Source organism: Dendrobates tinctorius, unplaced genomic scaffold, assembly GCF_039654945.1.
Source record: "Dendrobates tinctorius isolate UK_male_01 unplaced genomic scaffold, ASM3965494v1 ptg000232l, whole genome shotgun sequence".
NCBI lineage: Eukaryota > Metazoa > Chordata > Amphibia > Anura > Dendrobatidae > Dendrobates > Dendrobates tinctorius.
In genome coordinates, this window is record NW_027361899.1 from 18,982,515 (window position 1) to 19,006,173 (window position 23,659).

Sequence of the window (23,659 nt, forward strand, 5' to 3'; positions counted from 1 at the left end):
TTTGAAAAGTGGTGAAACACCCGTGTGTCTCCATGGTAACAGACTACAAACAACGCTGGTGTAGTCTGCTCTCGCAGTCCTCTGTGTGCACAGTCGGGTTTTATGGGGTTTTCTGGATTTATAAAAAATAAAATTGAATTCTGGTATAATGAGAATTTCCATCATAATCTGTGTATAACCTACTCCTCTTTTACAGGATCTCACAACCCGCCGAGACCTAATCTACAGCTGGGGGTTTGCTACAATGGTTTATCAGTCTAGGCAATACTCTGCCAGGTTAAACACCTTAGTAGCCCAGATCTCTTCTGTCTACATAGGTTTCATCTGCACTGATACATTGCAACACATATTATTTTGGTGTTCAGTATGAGGATGGTCTAGGCTAGATACAACTGTAGCAAACCCTCAGCTGTGTTAAGTATTAGATCTGTATAGCTTTTTTATTACCTTTTAATAGGCAGCAGAATTGGAAATGATTGTGCTAGTATTCCAGTATACAAGGATTGAGCTTTACAGTCATTGCCGAAGGTGGTGACACCCTTTAAATGGTTCCAGAAAATGAAGTACCGCATTTTGCAGATTATAAGACGCACCCTCATTTTCCACCCCAAATTTGGGGGGAGGGGAGTGCGTCTTATAATCCGATAAATACGGTATTTCTCCCAGAAAATTATTGCAATTATTCATGTTTTGTTATACACCTGTTTATTTCCTTTTTGTATATTGGAACAGCGCAAAAAAAACAGAGGGAGAAAAAAGACAAATTGGACATAATTTCACACTCCAAAACCCCTAAAATGGTCCGGACAAAATTGTTGGCTCCTCTCCAAAATTGTCAAAGAGGAAAGTATCTTGTGAGATTTTTGGTAAAGCACATCATTCCACTGTTTACCGAAAGCGGAATGAGGCTGTGGAGCCACGTGGGGCGGAGGGTCAGCGGGTGCTGTAGTCCGCTGGCCTGAGACCTCATGGACCAGGGATCATCGCACTGAACGTCCGCTCTCGTTTCCCATAGGTGTAATGCTAATCAGAAAACACAGCGTGAGGGTAGACCAATGTGGCAATACTTCACTGAACCACAAAACAGGCAGATAACACATAGAACAGTCTCAGCAAATACCCATGATGGTGCAAATTACTGAGTCTCACCCTTCTACTGACTATCCAAGATTAGAGCAGCTGTGACTTCAGAGCCTCCAGGGCCGAGTACCCCACCTGTAGCACGCACAGAGAGGAGGTAACGACGAGCCTAGGAAGATGACAGTCCATTGAGGCCCGTGGCCAGGTGACTGGATGGTCATAACCTGGCTTCTCCAAGCTTATCCATGGAACCAGATGAGCGGAGGGTCCCAACCTGCTTTCCCCAAATGTATCTATGGGTTCAGTGATGGTCAATGGAGCAGATCTGTATTCTTCCGGCCGGGGACGTGGTCCTTAAGCTGGGATACGTTTAGGGAACCAGGATGGGAATGCACTGGTCGCCTGGCTCTATGGAGATGTTCAGAGAAGCCAGGTTGTGACTCCAGTCACCTTGCCTTGTACCTCAATGGACTATCATCTTCCTAAGCTTGTCGTTACCTCCTCTCTGTGTTCATGTCACATATGGAATAGTCGGCCTGGAAGTCTCAGCTGCTCTTATCCCAGTGAGTCAGCGGAAGGGTGAGACTCTGGAATTTGCACCATCTTGTGAATTTTGCTGGGAATGTTCTGTGCTATTTGCCTGTTCTGTGGTTCAATAAGTTATTGCCACACTGCTTTACCCTCACCCTGTGTTGTCTGAGTAGCATTATGCCCACAGTAAAAGGAGAGCGGGTGTTTGGTGGGATGATCCCTGGTACATGCGGTCTCGGGCCAGCGAACTAGCGCACCCACTGACACCCCCCCCCCCCCCCTTGTCTCCACAGACGTGATTACAATTATTCCAAAGGATTGCAACCAAATATTAAGCTGAGGGTGCCAACACTTTTGTCTGGCCCATCTTGGGGGTTTTGTCTGAAATTATGTACAATTTGCCTTTTTTTTTCCCCTCTATGTTTTTGTGTTATTCCAATACACACAAGGGAAATAAACATATGTATAGCAAAACATGTGTAATTGTAGTAATTTTCTAGAAGAAGTAATTCATTTTGTGGAACAATATCAAGGGTGCCAACATTTTCACCCATGACTGAGTTTATGTCAGTCCCCTGTAAATCACTGCGCTGCCGCCAATCGCGACTGTTTATGGTCCACTAACTCTCACAGCTAATAGTCTTCATCAGCACTAATTCTTTATCATTCTGCCTCTAACTGCATTATTCTGGATTTTCTTGCCATCGGTATAGACCAAAGCAGAGGTATGACGGACAGTGTGTGCATTTCCACAGTCTTTTCACGCTTTTTCGGGTGCTGCTTGCCACCTTTTATGCGTATATTTATGAGATATGGGACACTTTTAGGGACATTATTTTGTTTCTTTCAATGCATTTATTTTTGGCTTAAAAAACATTTTTGCAGTAGGGTTTTGTTAAAAATGATGTGCCATTTGGTTTCTCCAGCCTTTATGTATGACAATACTGTATATGGCATACTGCTGAATGAGATACCAGCAGTGAAGCCGTCAGTAAGCTCTAAGCTGAATTATGGCTGAGGAGACAATACTTTATTGAATCACAAAACGGGCAAATAACATACAATAGTCCAGCAAAATAGTCAAGATGGTGGAAATTACAGCATTTCGCCCTTCCGCTGACTCTTCGATATAAGAGCAGCTGTGACTTCAGAGCTTTCAGGGCCGACTACCCCACCTGTTGCAAGCATAGAGAGGAGGTAACGACAAGCTTAGGATGAGGACAATCCATTGAGGTACAAGGCCAGTGACCTGGCTTCTCTGAACATCTTAATGGAGCCAGGTGACCGGTGGGTCCTAATCCTGGCTTTCCCAAATGAATCCATGGTGCCCAGGTGAGCGGTGGGTCCAAATTCTGACTACCCCAAATGTGTCTTTGGGTTCACTGATGATCAGTGGATCAGACTTGTGTTCTTTCAGCCGGGGCCATGGTCCCCAAAGCTGGCATCCTGTAGAATGTAAAATCTGTGTTGTGATGGAGCCATGATCTGGCAGCTATCCTTCAGAGTGTTCCTAGCTGTGGTTTGTAAAGAGTCTCTGGTTCTTTGGATCTCTTGGATGTCTGGATGTACATTGCTACACAGGCATATTCCCCTTTTTATAGTTCACAACTGTTCTTCAAGTCATTATTCACAGGTCAAAGGGGAAGGTGTGATGAGATTAACCCGCCTTGTTTGATTATTCAGTTTATCCTTCAATGTATGCAAGTCAACAAACTGCATGGCCTGGTATAATGTGTCATCAACATATCAGTAAACATCATTGTTCAATGACCCTGCATCCCTGTTTTGCAAAGATAACCATGCAATAAACTGTAGGAGCTGATATGAGGTAGATAACCACCATTCATCAATTTACAAATAATTCAACCTACAAGAGACAACATAAAGATAACAGTCTATGCCTCCTGGCTTGCTGAAAATAGATGCCTGGATAATTATGATTAAATGCTGTGTCGTCACAATAGCCAAAATATATTGTTCAACTTTCATCTGGTTATAAATCATCTTAGAAGATGGAGAAGAACAAGCTCTCATTCTGTAGTCTGCTGTGTACTGTAAAACATAGAAACTAAATATTCCAAAATTTTCTATCAGCCCATCACGAAAGTTATTTTTAGCCAAAAATGCATTCTTTCAAGTAAAAAAAAAAAAAGCCCTTGAAGGTGTTCATATTTTTTAACATCTTGTTTAAGATGTTAAAGCCGTATCCTCTTGCATGTGCCCTGTGTTCATACGCATGTTCTCAGATGTAGGTCAATAGGTTTTCTTTCATTTTGAGGTTGTGTGCGGTGAGATCAGCTGTCTGCAATGTGACCCTGAGATGATCAGCGATACCCTATATCCCAGGGTGCATTGCAAGATGTTTACAGTCGTAATGAATCTCTGCTAATGTAAATATCACTCGTGCATTGCTGCTATTGACTTTAGTGGGAGCAGTATAAATCCATATACAGTGGTGACTGTATAAATCTGTATGCAGTGCGCTCCCTCTAGTGGTGGCTGTATAAATCTGTATGTAGTGCGCTCCCTCTAGTGATGACTGTATAAATCTGTATGTAGTGAGCGCCCTCTAGTGGTGACTGTATAATTCTGTATGTAGTGAGCTCCTCCTAGTGGTGCCTCTATAAATCTATGTAGTGAGCCCCCCTAGTGGTGGCTGTATAAATCTATATGTAGTGAGCTCCTCCTAGTGGTGACTGTATAAATATGTATGCAGTGAGCTCCCTCTAGTCGTGACGGTATAAATCTGTATGCAGTGAGCTCCCTCTAGTGGTGACGGTATAAATCTGTATGCTGTGAGCTCCCACTAGTGGTGTCTTCAGGAGATTTACCCCAGTTGTCATTATCCTCGTATCCTTTTGGTACTTTTTGACGTTTTCCCATGTTGCAGTATATGACACAATTTTTCCAAAAAATGATTTAAATACAAAACATGCACCTCATAACTTGACCATCACAGACTAATAAGCCCTTCCGGTACTGGCCCCTGGGTTTCCCTGCACACCCCACAAAGGAGACGTCACTGTCACAACCTCACGTCGTCTTCTCTCCGCAGGACGCAGAGATTTCGGCTTTTGAACTTTGTAACATCCTGAAGAAAGTGATTTCCAAACGTAAGTTTTGAAACTCTGGCCGTGTCATCCACGCTACTGTTACTCTTCCATCGTTCCTAGAAACGCCCCCATCTTTATGTACAGACCGGCGGATGATAGGAGTGTACGTGTGCCTCTATGGGGTATTACCCCTACCGGGCAGCCATATTGAAATTAAAGGGGGTGTTCTGTTCTCAGACAGTGATAGCGTGCCGTAAATGTCTGCTAAATGCAACCTCTCCTTCCACAAGACGAGGGACAGAAATCCCCCATTACTGGCAATGGGGGGGACCCACATGTATCCACAGGCTATGGGATGGGAAGACTAAGCTGCCAGTCGTCTGCCCTAGTTCTGCCCTGTGTGCGGTGATCATGGAGGCGCCGCCGGCATCACTTTTCTTCTATCTTGTGTTTTCTTGTAGAGGTGGACATCAAGTCTGACGGCTTCAGTCTGGAGACCTGTAGGACCATCGTGGACCTGCTGGACGTATCCTCCTATTAGTACTGAGTGATATGTTGGGGTGATGACACAACCTGAGTATAAGAGGCGGAAACGAGTCACCTAGGACCAGACGTTTTTTCTTGATGCACCTCCTGTAGCGCCACCCATTGATTTCAATAGACCATGTCAAATATGGAGCCACATACTGAGGTGTCCGCAATTAGGGGAACCCCCGATCTATCTATATGGGAATGTTTTGTATGTGACCAGATAAATATAGAAATATGGTAAAAAAATTACTGTTTTCTTGGAATTTTTCTTTAACTTGCACCAATGTTCTAGGCTGATGGAAGCGGCAAACTGGGACTGAAAGAATTCAATATTTTATGGTCAAAATTACAGAAATACCAGGTAAGGCGGCCACCACATTAATCCAATGCAACGATGTGTATGAGAAAATCATACACTTTTCATAAGTTTACTTGGTGTATTGCTCTGATGCCATCTAGTGGTGCAATATGGCCATGACATTTTACTTTTTTTTTGTGCATTAGATAATTTACAGGGCCATCGATGTGGATCGCTCAGGGACAATGAACGCCCACGAGATGAGGAAAGCTCTAGAAAAAGCAGGTTGGTGACAAAAAAAACTAACAAAACATACTTTTAAATATAGACTTGGTTAAAAGTCTTCAGTTTTTTGTGTATAGTTCCGCTGTAGACCAAACTAATCTAATAACTATATTTCTTCGCTGTTTTCAGGCTTTAAGCTGAATTCCCAGCTGCATCAGCTGTTAGTGGCGCGTTTCGCCGACGACAGTCTCTGCGTTGACTTTGATAACTTCGTGCGCTGTCTTCTTCGGTTGGAGATTATGTTCAGTAAGTGGCGATTTACAGACAACGGTGAACACAACACACTCTATAGCCGAAAATGGCGATCTGTAACTAGCCAGCTGCCGTTGTACCAGAAGTCCCAGCCAGTCCTGCCGGAAAGCAGCATTAGTGCTTTTTATGGGCGACTTTGATTAGGGCCTTGTAACATGATGCAATATTGACTTACGTGACCCCTACCTGCAGGTGGCACTAGACAGATGGCTTTCGTCTATTTTTTGATGGGGGGGGGGGGGGGGGAATGGCCAATTTGGATATTTTTCCCTCTAAACATTGCCTGTAAGACTCCTTTTTGCTTTTCTTTTTGCAGAAATTTTCAAGCAAATGGACACAGAAAACAGCGGTGTGGTGCCTCTAACAATGTCCTCTGTGAGTAAAAGCACAAACGATGTCATCAATGCTGGGGGTCCTACTGATCTCTATGATGCAATGGCTGCAGGGTTCCCCCTCAGGGCAGCCTCTGGGGCTCCGCTGCAGATTCAGCCAGGAGTAATAGCACACATCGCTGTTATTCCAGTGAAAATGGAGGCGTAACCACTGCAGTTTTTGATTGTTCCTAATTGTGAATGGTCAGTGCACAGAGTCATTCATGTAGACTGGTTGAAGTTTCGCGTTAGACCACCAGAAGAAGCAGGCGAAACGCTAGCTGGGACAAATGCTCTGACCATTAGCATAGGGATAAATAATTGAGGGAAGAATTAGAAGCTTGTATATGTGCAGCATTTTTCTGAACAGCGAGGATGCCACTGTCATCAGAAAAGAAGGAATTATGTACGAGCCTTGTGTACAGGACACATAAAAGGTGTTCTTTCTGTTTTTAGTAATGACTTTTTTGCTCCTTGTCTTTCCTCCACCCTAAGGCCTCATTCATACATCAGTCCTGTTCTATTTTTTTTTTATGGATGTAGCAGGATAGTGACTGGGGCTGTTCACACGTTCAGGTAGTTTTTCTCTCAGTAGTCCTTACAAAATCATCACGAAGGCCTGACAAAATGCAAGTCTGGGTCCTTGGAGTAAAAAAAAAATTAACACTCCACTGTGATTTGTGAGCTGTCTGGGGTTTTATTTTATTGACCATCAGAAGGTGGAGAAATAACTTCTTTTTTTTTTTTATCCAGGAAAAACTGACCCAACTCAGGATGTGTTTTTAACCCCTTAATGACTCCAGCTTTTTTCAGTTTTGCGTTTTAGTTTTTCGCTCCTTTTCTTCCCAGAGCCATAACTTTTTTATTTTTCCATTAATATGGCCATATGAGGGTTTTTTTTTTGCGGGACGAGTTGTACTTTTGAATGACATCATTGCTTTTACCATGTCATGTACTCGAAAACGGGAAAAAAAATTCCAAGTGCGGTGAAATTTCAAAAAATAGTGCAATCCCACACTTGTTTTTTGTTTTGCTTTTTTGCTAGGTTCAATAAATGCTAAAACTGCCCTGCTATTATGATTCCCCAGATCATTACGAGTTCATAGACACCTAACTTGTCCAGAGTTTTATTTCACCACTTAGATAAAAGAACCTGAAGTTTACTAAAAAATAAAAAAAATTGCGCCATTTTCCGATACCCGTAGCGTCTCCATTTTTGTGATCTGGGATTGGGCGAGGGTTTATTTTTTGCGCGCTGAGCTGACTTTTTAAAGGATACCATTTGTGTGCAGATACAATCTTCTGATCGCCTGTTATTGCATTTTAATGCAATGTTGCGGCAACCAAAAAAAAAAAAACTATGGCGTTTTGATTTTTCCTGCTACCTCATTTAGCGATCGGGTTAATCTTTTAATTTTTTTTTATTGTATTTTGAATGGGGTGATTTAAACTTATATTTTAAATTTTTTTTTTTTCATTTTGGCATGCTTCAATAGTCTCCATGGGAGGCTAGAAGCTGCCATAGCCCGATCGGCTCTGCTACATATAGATCGCCTATATGTAGCTGTATTACTGCACTGCTGTGAGCGCCGACCACAGGGTTGTTATGCCAATGCATCGCTGACCCCCCGATCACGTGACGGGGGTCAGCAATGTGCGCATTTCAGGCCCGGTGGCCGGAACGCTTGTTAAATGCCGCTGTCAGCGTTTGACAGTGGCATTTAACTGGTTAATAGGCGCAGGTGGATCGCAATTCCACCTGCGCATATTGCAGGCACATGGCAGCTGTTCAAAACAGCTAATCTGTCCCGGTTTTGATGCGGGCTCACCGCCGGAGCCCTTATCAAAGAGGGGGATCTGACCTCGGACATACTATACTGTCTGAGGTCAGAAAGGGGTTAAAGATATCCTGTTGAATCCACCCTCCTAAGCTCATCTAAATGGGCATGTAGGTCATAAGAAGTGGATTAAAATACCACCTTTATTTCTGAGATACGATGTCTTTTATTACAGAAAAATCCACATTTCTCTTTAATATGTAAATAAGCTATTAAGCTTTGGAGGCAGATTCTTGGGGAGATCTATGTCCGGCCCGTAGAGCTCCCAGATTCTGCCTCCAGAGCTTATTTTACAGGGAAAGGGGTGTTACCATGTAAACGTTTGATTCCAGACTGATACAAAGTAACAATGTATTAGGACAGGAGGAGTTGCTGCTGATCGTCTTGACATTATTGGGGCTCACGTTCAGTTGAGAGGTTCAATATTGGTGCAGGTTTTTTCCAGTTTGAGTGTAAAACCAGTTCCCCATTCAGAGATATTGAAAATTGAGTGCTTTTTTTTTTTTTTTCCTTTATTCCAGTGGCTGTCGTACACGATAATGTGAGGAGACCGAAGAACTTCCCATGCTAGATGATGAAACCGCGAACGCAAGAACTATGCCATGTGACCTATAGCAGCCAATCTGGTTTCAGCTGCCATTTTTCATAAAGGGATCTGATTGGTTGATATGAGTCACGGCCAATCACTTACCGTAAATAATAGTTTTTATAGGTCTTGGGACTTTTATTTAGCAGTTTGGTGCCTTTTGGGGAAAAATGTCTAATTGTTAAAAGGATTTTTTGGGATTATAAGTTTGGTTTCTTTCTGCACTCACAGGGAGATCTGTAATGTTCGTATAGACAGGAGTCGCCTCAGAGCTGCAGTATCGTTACTATGTACCTGGAATCACCCAATTGCCTTCTACCGCAATGCCTTGATGCTCCCTCTTATACGTAGTTACCTCCGCTCGGTGAATCTGGATTAGCTGCATTGTCTGGTGTTGTTAATCCATTTACCCACCCAGAACACAAGCTCAGAGTTCTGCACTTTTCCTCCCCATACTTTATATTGCAGCTCTGCTTGTTCAGATTGACTATTAAGAATTCACTCCCACTGCTGACTTTCTCCCTTACTTGTGCGGAGCAAGGACAAACAGATTAGAGAAAAAAATACAGCTGTGTGTAAAGAGAATAAGCCCCAATCATACAGCAATATTCAGTGCAGAGATGTAGAGCATGAGCTAAATATTGTGCATGTGCTAAATATCAAAGAGGCGCAGCAGCATTCAGGGACAACTTCTCCATCCAGTTACTAATACTAAGTATCTATGCAAAACCAGAATCCTGCTGGGTTGTATACATATATTTATACAGAATGTGACTCTGCAGGGTCAGGGATATTTTTATTACTTACTGATTAATAAAGAGATTAAATCATTTATGTACGGGGCTTTATTTTTTTTCAACGTGGAGGCAGAGATCTGGTCGGAGCAGCAGTTAGAAACATGCTTCATAGCAACTCCATGGACATTTGTAATAGAGTCTGGGTGAGCTGTAATAACACCTATATTCAGTATATATCACCTATTGTGAATGGTGGCTCCTGTGTTATGGCCACTAACACCTCTATAAATAGATAACACAAGCTCCACCATTCACAATAGGTGATATCACAGCTCACCTCCTCCTCCTGTACAATGACTGATAACACCTATATACAGTAAATAACACAGGATCCACCATTCACAATAGGTGATATCATAGCTCACCTCCTCCTGTACAATGACCAATCAACACCTCTGTATAAAGATATCTACTGTGAATGTCTGATCGTGTTTTATCTGTTTATAGGGGTGTTTATCAGTCATTGTACAGGAGGAGGGAGAAGGTGATCTGTGACAGATCCCATGTTACCTGTCAAATAGAGAGGAGTGAATTTTTCAATATTCGGTTGGGATTACAATCGCCGTATTTGCAATACTCACTGAACGCCATCGGAGTCCATGGGAGTAGAGATGAGCAGATATGTTCGGAAATTATCGTCAAACAAACTCGGCATAAATATGGTACCAATATGGCAGATTCGGCAATCATTTTCCAAACTTATTCGCTCATCTCTAATAAAGACACCCTTCCTTGCACTGTTTAGGGCTCCCCGTTGGGAGAGTTGGGCTGCAGCATTTCACAAACCCTTTGCACATTGCAGCAGGAGACCCCCCCACCCCCCCACTACACCGCTTCACCAGTCAGGTAACATTTGTGGGTTTCTGATCTGCTGGACTGATCCAATGCTGAATAATTTCAATGGCAGTTAAGCCTTTTCCAGCCATTGTGAAGGAATCGGCAGCAACAATATATTATATATACACACAGGTTCAGTTTTAAGCAGAAGAACCAAACATCGCCCGCATCACAGAGCAATATTAATTTTCATCTCATCCGGTCAGTTTTTACACATCACAATGAGACCTTTTATTAAAAATTTTTTTCCTCGTTCTTTAGGGTTTATGATGTCTAAGCTACAAGTAAAATAAATATATAACAATTTTAGTAAAATACCTAAATCTACACTTTGCAAAATGTTAGGAGTTCTATTAGTGGAAAAAAAAAAAAAAAAAGAATTCATGACTTTCATAGAAAATATAAAGTCAAACTTCTGAATGTCCAACAGCTGTGTGATGTAAGACAAGTCCAAGATGAGGATATGCTTGAGGAAAAGACATTACAGAGCGGGCCTCCAGGGGGCACCCTTGCGTGCAGGAGGCCTGTAGTCCCATTAATAGCAGGAGATACAGATGCTGTAAATCCATCCAAACACTTCAGTCTAAAAGTTGAAATCCTTCATTTTTTTGGACTTTTTATTTTTTTTTTTATTTGGAGAAAGCGACAGCGGAACAAGACCCAGGGTTGCATTTACGCTAAAGATCTTTGTCTTGGTTTAATTCTTGGGTAAAGCTGAAATTACACAAATGGGATAAACATGATAAAGCCCTCAATGAGATTTACTCTAAGAAAAAGGAAGAAAAGCACTACAAAAACTACTCACCCCAAGCAGATTACGTGGGACGTAGCCATCCTGCTCCTGTAAGCGGGCCCACCACCAGTCAGTTTCATTGTCGTCCTCCCTGTGCAGAACAGTCATGCAGTCTCCTTCCTTCAGGGTCAATTCGTCATCATTTTCAGCTTCATAGTCCCATAAAGCATAGATGACGCCCCGATTCATGATACCCATCTTCTCCTGAACACCTGTGAACCCATGACACGAAATGTCAGTGCTACATTGTAATACTGCCCCTATGTACAACACTATAACTACTATAATACTGCCCCTATGTACAAGAATATAACTACTATAATACTGCCCCTTATGTACAAGAATATAACTACTATAATACTGCCCCTTATGTACAAGAATATAACTACTATAATACTGCCCCCTATGTACAAGAATATAACTACTATAATACTGCCCTCTATGTACAAGAATATAACTACTATAATACTGCCCCTATGTACAAGAATATAACTACTATAATACCGCCCCCTATGTACAATATAACTACTATAATTCTGCTCCTACAGTATGTAAAAATATAACTACTATAATACTGCTCCTATATACAAGAATATAACTACTATAATACTGCCCCCTATGTACAAGAATATAATTATATTATTTATTGTTATAGCGCCATTTATTCCATGGCGCTTTACATGTAAGGAGGGGTATACATAAAAACAAGTACAATAATGTTAAACAATACAAGTCATAACTGGTACAGGAGGAGAGAGGACCCTGCCCGCGAAGGCTCACAATCTACAAGGGATGGGTGAGAATACAGTAGGCGAGGGTAGAGCTGGTCATGCAGCGGTTTGGTCGATCGGTGGTTACTGCAGGTTATAGGCTTGTCGGAAGAGGTGGGTCTTCAGGCTCTTTTTGAAGGTTTCGATGGTAGGCGAGAGTCTGATATGTTGTGGTAGAGAGTTCCAGAGTAGGGGTGATGCGCGAGAGAAATCTTGTATGCGATTGTGGGAAGAGGAGATAAGAGGGGAGTAGAGAAGGAGATCTTGTGAGGATCGGAGGTTGCGTGCAGGAAAGTACCGGGAGACGAGGTCACAGATGTATGGAGGAGCCAGGTTGTGGATGGTTTTGTATGTCATGGTTAGGGTTTTGTACTGGAGTCTCTGGGCAATGGGGAGCCAGTGAAGGGATTGACAAAGGGGAGAAGCTGGGGAATAGCGGGGGGACAGGTGGATTAGTCGGGCAGCAGAGTTTAGAATAGATTGGAGGGGTGCGAGAGTGTTCGAGGGGAGGCCACTGAGCAGGAGGTTGCGTAGTCAAGGCGAGAGATGATGAGGGCATGGACTAGGGTTTTTGCAGATTTTTGGTTGAGGAATGAACGGATTCGTGAAATATTTTTGGGTTGAAGTCAATAATTACTATAATACTGCCCCTATGTACAAGAATATATCAACTATAATACTGCTCCTATATACAATATAACTACTATAATATTGCCCCTATGTACAATAACATAACTACTATAATACTGCCCTTATGTACAAGACTATTACTATAATACTGCTCCTATTTACAAGAATATAACTACTATAATACTGCCCCTATGTACAAGAATGTAACTAATACTGCCCCCCATGTACAAGAATATAACTACTATAATACTGCTCCTATGTACAAGAATATAACTACTATAATACTGTCCCCTATGTACAAGAATATAACTAATACTGCCCCCTATGTACAAGAATATAACTACTATAATACTGCCCCTATGTACAAGAATGTAACTAATACTGCCCCCCATGTACAAGAATATAACTACTATAATACTGCTCCTATGTACAAGAATATAACTACTATAATACTGTCCCCTATGTACAAGAATATAATACTGCCCCCTATGTACAAGAATATAACTACTATAATACTGCCCCTATGTACAAGAATATAACTACTATAATACTGTCCCCTATGTTCAAGAATATAACTAATACTGCCCCCTATGTACAAGAATATAACAACTATAATACTGCCCCTATGTACAATAATATAACTACTATAATACTACCTCTATGTACAATAATATAACTACAATACTGCCCCTATGTACAAGAATATAACTACTATAATACTGCTCCTATTTACAAGAATATAACTACTATAATACTGCTCCTATATACAATATAACTACTATAATACTGCGCCTATGTACAAGAATGTAACTACTATAATACTGCTCCTATGTACAAGAATGTAACTACTATAATACTGCTCCTATATACAATATAACTACTATAATACTGCGCCTATGTACAAGAATGTAACTACTATAATACTGCTCCTATGTACAAGAATATAACTACTATAATACTGCTCCTATGTACAAGAATATAACTAATATAATACTGCCCCCTATTTACAGGAATATAACTAATACTGCCCCCTATGTACAAGAATATAACTACTATAATACTGCCCTTATGTACAAGAATATAACTACTATAATACTGCCCCCTATGTACAAGAATATAACTACTATAATCCTGCCCCCTATTTACAAGAATATAGCTACTATAATACTGCTCCTATATACAATATAACTACTATAATACTGCCCCTATGTACAATAATATTACTACTATAATACTGCTCCTACAGTGCCTACAAGTAGTATTCAACCCCCTGCAGATTTAGCAGGTTTACACATTCGGAATTAACTTGGCATTGTGACATTTGGACTGTAGATCAGCCTGGAAGTGTGAAATGCACTGCAGCAAAAAAGAATGTTATTTCTTTGTTTAATTTTTTTTTAAATTGTGAAAAGTTTATTCAGAGGGTCATTTATTATTCAACCCCTCAAACCACCAGAATTCTGTTTGGTTCCCCTAAAGTATTAACAAGTATTTTAGGCACAAAGAACAATGAGCTTCACATGTTTGGATTAATTATCTCTTTTTCCAGCCTTTTCTGACTATTTAAGACCCTCCCCAAACTTGTGAACAGCACTCATACATGGTCAACATGGGAAAGACAAAGGAGCATTCCAAGGCCATCAGAGACAAGATCGTGGAGGGTCACAAGGCTGGCAAGGGGTACAAAACCCTTTCCAAGGAGTTGGGCCTACCTGTCTCCACTGTTGGGAGCATCATCCGGAAGTGGAAGGCTTATGGAACTACTGTTAGCCTTCCACGGCCTGGACAGCCTTTGAAAGTTTCCTCCCGTGCCGAGGCCAGGCTTGTCTGAAGAGTCAAGGCTAACCCAAGGACAACAAGGAAGGAGCTCCGGGAAGATCTCATGGCAGTGGGGACATTGGTTTCAGTCAATACCATAAGTAACGTACTCCACCGCAATGGTCTCCGTTCCAGACGAGCCCGTAAGGTACCTTTACTTTCAAAGCGTCATGTCAAGGCTCGTCTACAGTTTGCTCATGATCACTTGGAGGACTCTGAGACAGACTGGTTCAAGGTTCTCTGGTCTGATGAGACCAAGATCGAGATCTTTGGTGCCAACCACACACGTGACGTTTGGAGACTGGATGGCACTGCATACGACCACAAGAATACAATCCCTACAGTCAAGCATGGTGGTGGCAGCATCATGCTGTGGGGCTGTTTCTCAGCCAAGGGGCCCGGCCATCTGGTCCGTATCCATGGGAAGATGGATAGCACGGCCTACCTGGAGATTTTGGCCAAGAACCTCCGCTCCTCCATCAAGGATCTTAAGATGGGTCGTCATTTCGTCTTCCAACAAGACAACGGCCCAAAGCACACAGCCAAGAAAACCAAGGCCTGGTTCAAGAGGGAAAAAATCAAGGTGTTGGTTGGAGTGGCCTAGTCAGTCTCCTAACCTTAACCCAATTGAAAACTTGTGGAAGGAGCTCAAGATTAAAGTCCACATGAGACACCCAAAGAACCTAGATAACTTGGAGAAGATCTGCATGGAGGAGTGGGCCAAGATAACTCCAGAGACCTGTGCCGGCCTGATCAGGTCTTATAAAAGACGATTATTAGCTGTAATTGCAAACAAGGGTTATTCCACAAAATATTAAACCTAGGGGTTGAATAATAATTGACCCACACTTTTATGTTTAAAATTTATTAAAATTTAACTGAGCAACATAACTTTTTGGTTTGTAAGATTTATGCATCTGTTAATAAATCCTGCTCTTGTGTGAAGTTTGAAGGCTCTAACTTATTTGCATCTTATCAAACCTGCTAAATCTGCAGGGGGTTGAATACTACTTGTAGGCACTGTATATACAAGAATATAACTACTATAATACTGCCCCTATGTACAATAATATAACTACTATAATACTGCTCCTATGTACAAGAATATAACTACTATAATACTGCTCCTATATACAATATAACTACTATAATACTGCCCCTATGTACAAGAATATAACTACTATAATACCGTCCCCTATGTACAAGAGTATAACTACTATAATACCGTCCCCTATGTACAAGAGTATAACTACTATAATACCGTCCCATATGTACAAGAGTATAACTACTATAATACCGTCCCCTATGTACAAGAATATAACTACTATAATCCTGCCCCCTATATACAAGAATATAACTACTATAATACTGCCCCTATGTACAAGAATATAACTACTATAATACTGCTCCTATATACAAGAATATAACTACTATAATACTGCCCCTATGTAAAAGAATATAACTACTATAATACTGTCCCTATGTACAAGAATATAACTACTATAATACTGCTCCTATATACAAGAATATAACTACTATAATACTGCCCCTATGTACATGAATATAACTACTAAAATACTGCCCCTATGTACAAGAATATAACTACTATAATACTGCTCCTATATACAAGAATATAACTACTATAATACTGCCCCTATGTACAAGAATATAACTACTATAATACTGCTCCTATATACAAGAATATAACTACTATAATACTGCCCCTATGTACAAGAATATAACTACTATAATACTGCTCCTATATACAAGAATATAACTATAATACTGCCCCTATGTACAAGAATATAACTACTATAATACTGCTCCTATATACAAGAATATAACTACTATAATACTGCTCCTATGTACAAGAATATAACTACTACTCCACATTGGCCCTCACTTTTGTAACTGCATGGCCTTTGCTGGGTGCAGCCTCGCTCGCTGGTAGGAGGTCATGTACCGGACTCTGGTTGGACCCTTGTGTCCTGCACGTTGGCGCATTAGGGTTTATATGAAACTTTCCATATTTCCCCCCGATATGAGGGACCCCTGTGTATGGGCAGTGTTCGGGGCGCACCTTGCCACTATACTAATAATCTGTGGCCTCGTCAGTGACTTGCAGACCCGGCCGCACAGGGTTAATGTGTGTTCGCCTCTGAGTAATCTCATCAGCGCAGACTATTATTTTCTCAGCCCGGAGCAGTGCGAGGAGCCCTATAATCTGTCACATTCCAGGCGTTCATCGTAATCCGTCTACAGCAGCGGCCGCCAATGTGTAACCTGCGGGCAGGAGGGGAGGAACATCCCCCGACCAGCCTCACACGGAGGCTCGCACCATGAGGATCAAAGCCTCATCGTCCCGCCCGGAATAAAGAGCAGCTTCGCTTTCTTATATTCCTTGGGTTTTTATTCTTCATCATTTGCTTGTTGTCAAGGAATAAAAACATTAATTTCTGCAAGACTTAATCCTGCAGAAATAATGGTTACGTTTCTTCTGAGTGAAAACAGCGCCACCCTGACCCATGGGTTGTATTTGGTATTACAGCTTAGGGTCCTGCAATACCACCTGTGAGCAGATGTGGCGCTGTCTCTGGCCTAGAGCAGCCATGTTTTTCTACTCTGAGCTGGGCTGTGTCCACAAAATCTCTCATCACTGAAATTATAGGGATCCGGTTTAAGCGGCCATTTCCCCTTTTAAAGGTTATTAACATTTTTTTACTTATTAAATGCATGTATATTGGGCCCAATATTTTTACAAGCGGGAGGCATTAAAAATGATGCACTCTTTGGCGATTACAGGCTTTTTTGTTTCACTGCACTTTGCTGGCTGTGAAATGAGTTAACTGAGAACCTGTAAGTGAGCTCCTCTCAGCTGACTTGTGGCCACAATGTTCTGCTCAGCTTTCTTTTAAGCTAAGTAAAATGACAGTTTAAAAAAAAAAAAAAAAATTTGCAAACTCCGTGATGGATTCTCAGTTAACTCATTCTGCATCCAGCAGAAGTCATTCACTGTAAATTCTTTAATAAATTGTATTTAATAAAAACAAGATATATGCATTTTAGAAAATGTTAAATGAAAGCTCCTTAAGTGTCGTCTCCTGGAATGATTTCTTCCATGTGGCCGGTCGGATTGTCTGGTACGTACCGTACAGGAACTGGGAGCACTGGCTGTAGCCCTCCTCCATCTCCTCGCACTTGTCTGCCGCCGTCTGACGGTCGCTGTAGGTCATGGCGAACACGGCGGCTCCAGACTCCACCAGGAACTTACACACCTGAACGTTGTTGCAGGAGGCGGCGCAGTGCAGCGGGGTCCTGACGGCGACACAGAGGAGAAATCTACAGAAGCCGCCACAGAAACCCCCCCAAAACTAGAACATCTCTCCTACATCATCCAGACTCTCAGTGGTTCAACATTTCTATTTCTTAGGACACCATCTTTTTCTACCACTGATCCAATCTGGCCGGGGGTCTGAGTCACGTGGTGGCCACGGGAGTGGGGTAGTGCTCAATAAGTGCTCTCAGGGCTCTAAATCGGGAAGGGTTTCTGATGACCCCTTTAATGTGAGCAGAAGTTGGGACTCACCAGCCGTCGCTGTCTGCCGCGTTCACGTTCACTCCGAACTGTACGAGGAACTTGACGATCTCGGTGTGGCCGGCGCAGACGGCGTTGTGGAGGGCTGTGATCCCCTCGTCGTTGGGCTGACTGGGGTCTTCCACCTGCAGATGAGGATGATGGAGGAGATAGAACATTAGTGCCACAGTCACTGGGCAGAAATCCAGAGCGGAGGAGTCATCAGCACAATAGACCTCATCCATCAAAGCGAAGGGACGACGACCGCGGTAATGAGCGGAGGGACAAGGGCCGCATTCAGCGGACGAAACTAATAAGGGGGGTCTCTAATTATATGTATAATATCTGGCTGCAGGGCAGGGATGACATAACCGGCCAGCGGGGGTCTCACCACATAGCCGTCTGTTCACACCCGAGTTGTCTCCAGCCAGAAAGTGAATGCAAACTGGATATAATTTCCCTCGGAATCAATAAAGTGTAACGTATCGTAAAATCTGCACCAAAATCTGTGGGAAACTTTATTGCAGATTTTGGTGCGTATGTGGCCACGGATTTCACAAAGCAATAGATTTAATTCGTAGTGACAGTCCACACGTGGCTTCTCTCCTCCACGCTGCGAATTTCACAAAAAGTCTGTGACCAAATCCACAGACATCACGTGCCAACTTTGATGTGGATTTTGGCATTGCAACAAAGCCAAGAGTCACTGTGCAACATATTCCATGGAGACTTCTTCCTGCTATAAACCCACGTCCCTGCGTGTCTCTTAACCCCTTTACAACTGACGACGAATAGGTACATTCAAGGTTGCCTTCGGCAATGAGTCCACTACTTTTCTGGCACATGTCAGCTGATTTTTTTCAGCTGACATGTGCCCCTAACAGCCGCGGGCGATCCACCTGCGGCTCTTAACATGTTATATGCCGCTGTCAAACGGAAGCGGAATATTTATAACATGATCACGCCGGAAGTGCGTCACAAACCCCGGCCACTGGCGCCTGTGTCACATGACTTGTTAATGGGTTAGCATGACAGCCCCCCGAGGTCCGCAAGAGACCCCTGTAGTTGTCATTGCTGGATTGCTACGAGTGCCGCACCAAACTCATAGGAGATGAACATCAAAATCTTGAAGCATCGCGATGTGTGTAGCACATGCGATCAGATGATCGCAGTTTCTAGTCTGCCGTGGAGATTAATGAAACCAGTAAAAAAAAATTTTTTAAAAATATTGAAAAAATTTAAGTTTAAATCACTCCCCATTCAAAATAAATAAAAATAAATACATATTCGGTATCACCATGTTCAGAATTGCCTGATCTACCAAGATATAAAAAGAATTAATCTGACCCATAAAAATGTGAGGGAAAATAAAAAAAAGCCATAATTATATTTTTTTCTTTTGGTCGCCACAACATTGCATTAAAAAGCAACTTGTAACAAGAAAAAGAAACCAGCCGAAAAATAGAAAAATACCACCTGATGAAATTAGAGGAGGGACATTGGCAAGGAGGATCATATAGAGGAACCAGACCCGTTTTTTAACACAATGCGTTCTTAAACGTGGTTACCAGGGCTTTTCCGCTTGCACTTCTCTTTTCTGATCACTCACACTTTCAAACTTATTGAAATAAAGATTTAAATTTTTTTTTTTCATATCGTTGTATTATGGACTTCAAGCTGGACCAACCGCTTTCCTTTTTCGTATTTAAATGCAATAACGGGTGATCAAAAGATCTACACCAAAATGGTATCAATAAAACCATCAGCTCGGCGTGCAAAAACTAAGCCCTCACCCAGCCCCAGATCACCAAAAATGGAGACGCAGCGGGTATCAGAAAATGGCGACTTTCTTTTTTCTTTTAAATCATCCTGGTAGGTCAAGTTTTAGCGTTTAGTGAACATGGTAAAAAAAAAAAAAAAAAAAAAATTGCACTTTTTCTTTGCAATTTCACAGCACTTTTAACTTCTCTCATGGTCCCAAAAACCTTGCTGTAGAAATGTAACCTGTCCGACATCACAAACATCCGATTCATATGGTGGGAGGATCCGTCGCTCCCCTATGACACCCATGGAGGATGTCTCATCACTTACTTCATAGATTATTCTCTGGACGAGGTCAAACTCTCCTTCCAGTGAGGAGTCGAGGAGCAGAGCCAGGGGGTTAAACCTGACCCTCATGCCGTGATTGATCCTCTCCGAGCCGTTCTTCCTCAGGTTTGTCCTTTTACCCTATACATGAGAAAGGTGACATGTAAGCGCCCTATTACATTGACAATTATCACCCATTACCTATGCCCAACCTAAAAAAGTGGGTATTCCCAAACTGCCCCATAGGCCATATTGGTCTACACATCGCACCTATGTCAGACTCCGGGTCAACGTGACAATGCCCAAGTCTGAAATACCCCTTTAATAAAAAGTAGGGGAGTATGACCACAGGAACTGACTACACAAGATGTTTGTAGTCTGTAACCATGGAGACACAGATCTGCATAGAAGCTGTAAAAACAAAAATTGAGAAAAAGATTTGCAGGAATCTGGATCAGAGGTCACACTGGTACCACAGCCACCGGACTAGAGACCAGGAAGCATCTCCTGCACCTCCTCAGATTAGTCGGCCTGGTGTGACGTCATCGTTGTCACACATCATGGTCGTAGCAGGCGCCCTGATACGAAGACGGCCCGGGGATGCTGGTCTGGTGATCTCGGACTACTGATGTGGCCACTGGACCACGATCCTGAGAATAATTTAGACCCACTCTAATGTGCACTCATCCAATACTTACTGGAGGGAGGGAGAACTGCCCAGTGATCTCCGGGGGGCTCAGGTTACTGCTATCCTCCACCACGATGTCCTGATCTCCGGCGGTGGGATAGGGAGGTGGAGGATAAGGCGGGTATTCCTCTACGTAGTCTTCAGGAGGTGGTGGCAGCTCTGGACTCAGCTCTATTTCCACAGGAGGAGGTGGGATAACCTCAAAGGGAATGCCCTCAGGTATACTGTCAGGACCCAGCGATGGCGACAGGAGATCAATGTCCTCAGGGAACATCATCACATCCTCCTCCAGAGGAGCCACGTCCATGACGTGTAGAGTAGAAGAGGTGTCCGAGGAGACCTCAGTGTCTATGTCTGCCGATACCTGGGTCGCTTCTGCAGAATTCTCTGAGATGGAGGTGACCGTAGTCTGTTTAGGGGTAGAGATAGTCTCCATGGCGGCCAGAGTCGTCCTCTGGTACAGGAGCTTCTGAATATTTGGGCCGTTTGGTCCCTCGGGTTCGGTGATGGAGCTCCTTTTCTTCAGAGGCCGGGGGGCATTGTAGAGCTTCTTCCTGAGGGCCTCCAGGTCGGCGTCACTCTGGTTGCGGTATGGGTTGGATAAGAATGGAAGGAGTTTCGTCGGACTCAGCGGACGTGGGATCCTTTCATTCTCTTGGGTCTCGTTACCAGATGCGGGGACCTCCGTCTCGGGCTCTGGACTGCCCGATTTACTATCTACCTGGGTACCGTCTGTGGACAGGCTCCCGTTCTGCTGATTCTGAGTGGTTCCTCCACCGATCACTGGTTTACCATACACTGAATAAAAGATAAGGTGCCATTAGATTCAACAGGTCCACAGAGGCGCTGACCGCTGGAGGTGAAGCTGCGGAAACAGCTGGGTGTGACTGAGCTCTGCTGTTTCCCAAACATCCATTTCAATTGGGGTTATGGAGACAGCAGAGCTCAGTGTCTTCCCGCAAAAAAAAAATCTAATTTTTTTTTTTCTTTTTTACAATATTTTATATTTCACTAGTAAAATAATAAAGAGTTGGACAAGTTTGGTATCGCCGTTATCATACTGACCTGGATAATCGTGATTCCTGGTCAATTTTACCACACAATGTACAACGTGAAAACAATTCCCAAAAAAACAATGTCAGAAGAGAAAGGGGAAGAGGACTGAAACACCTTTTTCCTGTTTTTAAATACACAGTGTGGTAAACTAAATGATATTCAAAAGTACGACTCGTCCTGCAAAAGCCAAGACCTCATACGTCTATGTGGACCGAAAAAGAAAGGAAAGGAAAACAAAAAAACAAAACACAAAAACGGAAATTTTCCATATAGGTAAAGGGTTATAAAAAAGCAAAGAACAAGCCATGTAAATACACCCTGAGCTGGACAGGTGCTCAGCCTCTGGATTGGAGCCATTCATTAAAAGCAAGCGGAGATCTTGAATCAGAAGTGTTCATATTTACCGGCAGAAAAGCAGTAGACTTACCGCTGGGGTAGTGCGGCCGGGTCTGCGCTCGGCTCAGGGCTCCGTGCACACTGTAGTTTTTGCCCGGCTTCTGATGCTGGGTGTACATGGAATAGATAGAGCTGGCAGCCACCGTCTGAGGCTTGCGGAACGGCGGTGGCGGCTCCTTTACTGGTTGTGGTGTGAATGGACGCACTGCCAGTGCAGGTGGAGTCTCAGTCTTGGCTGGAGGAGGGGTCTCCTCCCTGGGAGGCGCAGGGACCCTCTGCGGAGCTGCTCCCTTTTGCTTGTCGGCAGCTGGGGTCTTACTTGGGACGTCAGTCTTTGATTCAATGGCGGGCGGTGACGAAGCGGCTTGGCCATAATAAGGCAGGTTTATCTGCTTGGGTTTGGAAGGGACCGGCGGTGGCACCTTCGTCACATTTTTACTAGTCTGTAGGTTACAAACATTTTGATTATTTAGAGCGATATAATTATATGAAACAAGGATTTACAATGGCGGCCTTCATCTATCACTCTCGATCGCCGATTGTGTTCAGTGTGGCTACTCTGCCACAATACTGCACACAACCTGCGGACAGGAGTGGCGCTGTTTTCTTAAAGGGATTGGAGGGGGCTTTTATAATCATAGGACGGAGCAACATGCTCTGTGCAATAACAGTTTATCCAATTAAAGGGGTCTTGTACCCTCGGTAAGTGATACTGTATCATTTGGATATGACATTGTTTACAGATCAATTGGGTGGGGTCCCACAAGCGACACCCCTATAAGTCTTTAGCATGGAGGGGGCGCAGTTTTTCTCTGCATGGTGGCGCTCCTGTTCACCGCCATGTATAAGTTTGGCATTACAGAGGGTTGATAGCAGGTGGGCTAGAGCCGCCAATCTGCAGGAATGATCGTTGGGAGCCCCATTTGATAAACGTAGCATCTGTGTGTGTCCCACATTTGGGACCCCTCAAAATTCCCAGATTGGGGATCCTGTGTCCCTCCCATGTGAATGTAGCAGCAGGATAGGTGTGAGCACTGCTGCAATCACAGTGTGTGGGAGCGGCGGTCACACATGGTCACTACTGCTCCAACACAACCCTTTTCTTGGGATCAGTGGCCGGAGATCCCACTGTTCAAACATTTTTACATATTATATTATATGTTGGTGGTATCCCCCTTTAAGGGAGTTTTCTGGATGATTCAAAATCACAGTATGGAAAACCCACCTGGGCGTCTCGCAGGAGGTCTTCGCTGCTCTGATTTTTCCTCAGTGTCCCAAAATTGTGTGGTGTCGGCAGCAGATGGACGGAGTCGAACATTGAGTTGGGTCTCGTCTTCTTTTCTTTATCCCTCACAGTCGGGTCAATGTCTGGAGCTGGAAAGCGCAG

The 23,659-nt window shown here is 43.1% G+C and overlaps 2 protein-coding genes across 3 annotated transcripts in view; one reads left to right on the forward strand and one right to left on the reverse strand.

Moving 5' to 3' along the window:
• The window catches only part of CAPN2 (calpain 2), a 41,050-nt gene extending 31,391 nt beyond the window's left edge, over positions 1-9,659 (forward strand). The window contains exons 15-21 of the mRNA XM_073556398.1: positions 4,667-4,724; positions 5,126-5,190; positions 5,488-5,556; positions 5,700-5,778; positions 5,908-6,024; positions 6,347-6,405; positions 8,761-9,659. Coding sequence (XP_073412499.1) covers positions 4,667-4,724; positions 5,126-5,190; positions 5,488-5,556; positions 5,700-5,778; positions 5,908-6,024; positions 6,347-6,405; positions 8,761-8,784 — 471 coding nt within the window. The 3' untranslated portion in view covers positions 8,785-9,659. The remainder of the gene's footprint in view (positions 1-4,666; positions 4,725-5,125; positions 5,191-5,487; positions 5,557-5,699; positions 5,779-5,907; positions 6,025-6,346; positions 6,406-8,760) is intronic.
• A 982-nt stretch (positions 9,660-10,641) lies between these two features.
• The window catches only part of TP53BP2 (tumor protein p53 binding protein 2), a 42,347-nt gene continuing 29,329 nt past the window's right edge, over positions 10,642-23,659 (reverse strand). For both annotated transcript variants that reach the window (XM_073556396.1, XM_073556395.1), the window contains exons 12-19: positions 23,498-23,646; positions 22,304-22,715; positions 20,831-21,618; positions 20,136-20,273; positions 18,057-18,190; positions 17,619-17,785; positions 11,265-11,464; positions 10,642-11,173 (exon numbers count right to left, since the gene is read on the reverse strand). In XM_073556396.1, the coding sequence (XP_073412497.1) occupies positions 11,132-11,173; positions 11,265-11,464; positions 17,619-17,785; positions 18,057-18,190; positions 20,136-20,273; positions 20,831-21,618; positions 22,304-22,715; positions 23,498-23,646 (2,030 nt within the window). In that variant the 3' untranslated portion in view covers positions 10,642-11,131. The remainder of the gene's footprint in view (positions 11,174-11,264; positions 11,465-17,618; positions 17,786-18,056; positions 18,191-20,135; positions 20,274-20,830; positions 21,619-22,303; positions 22,716-23,497; positions 23,647-23,659) is intronic.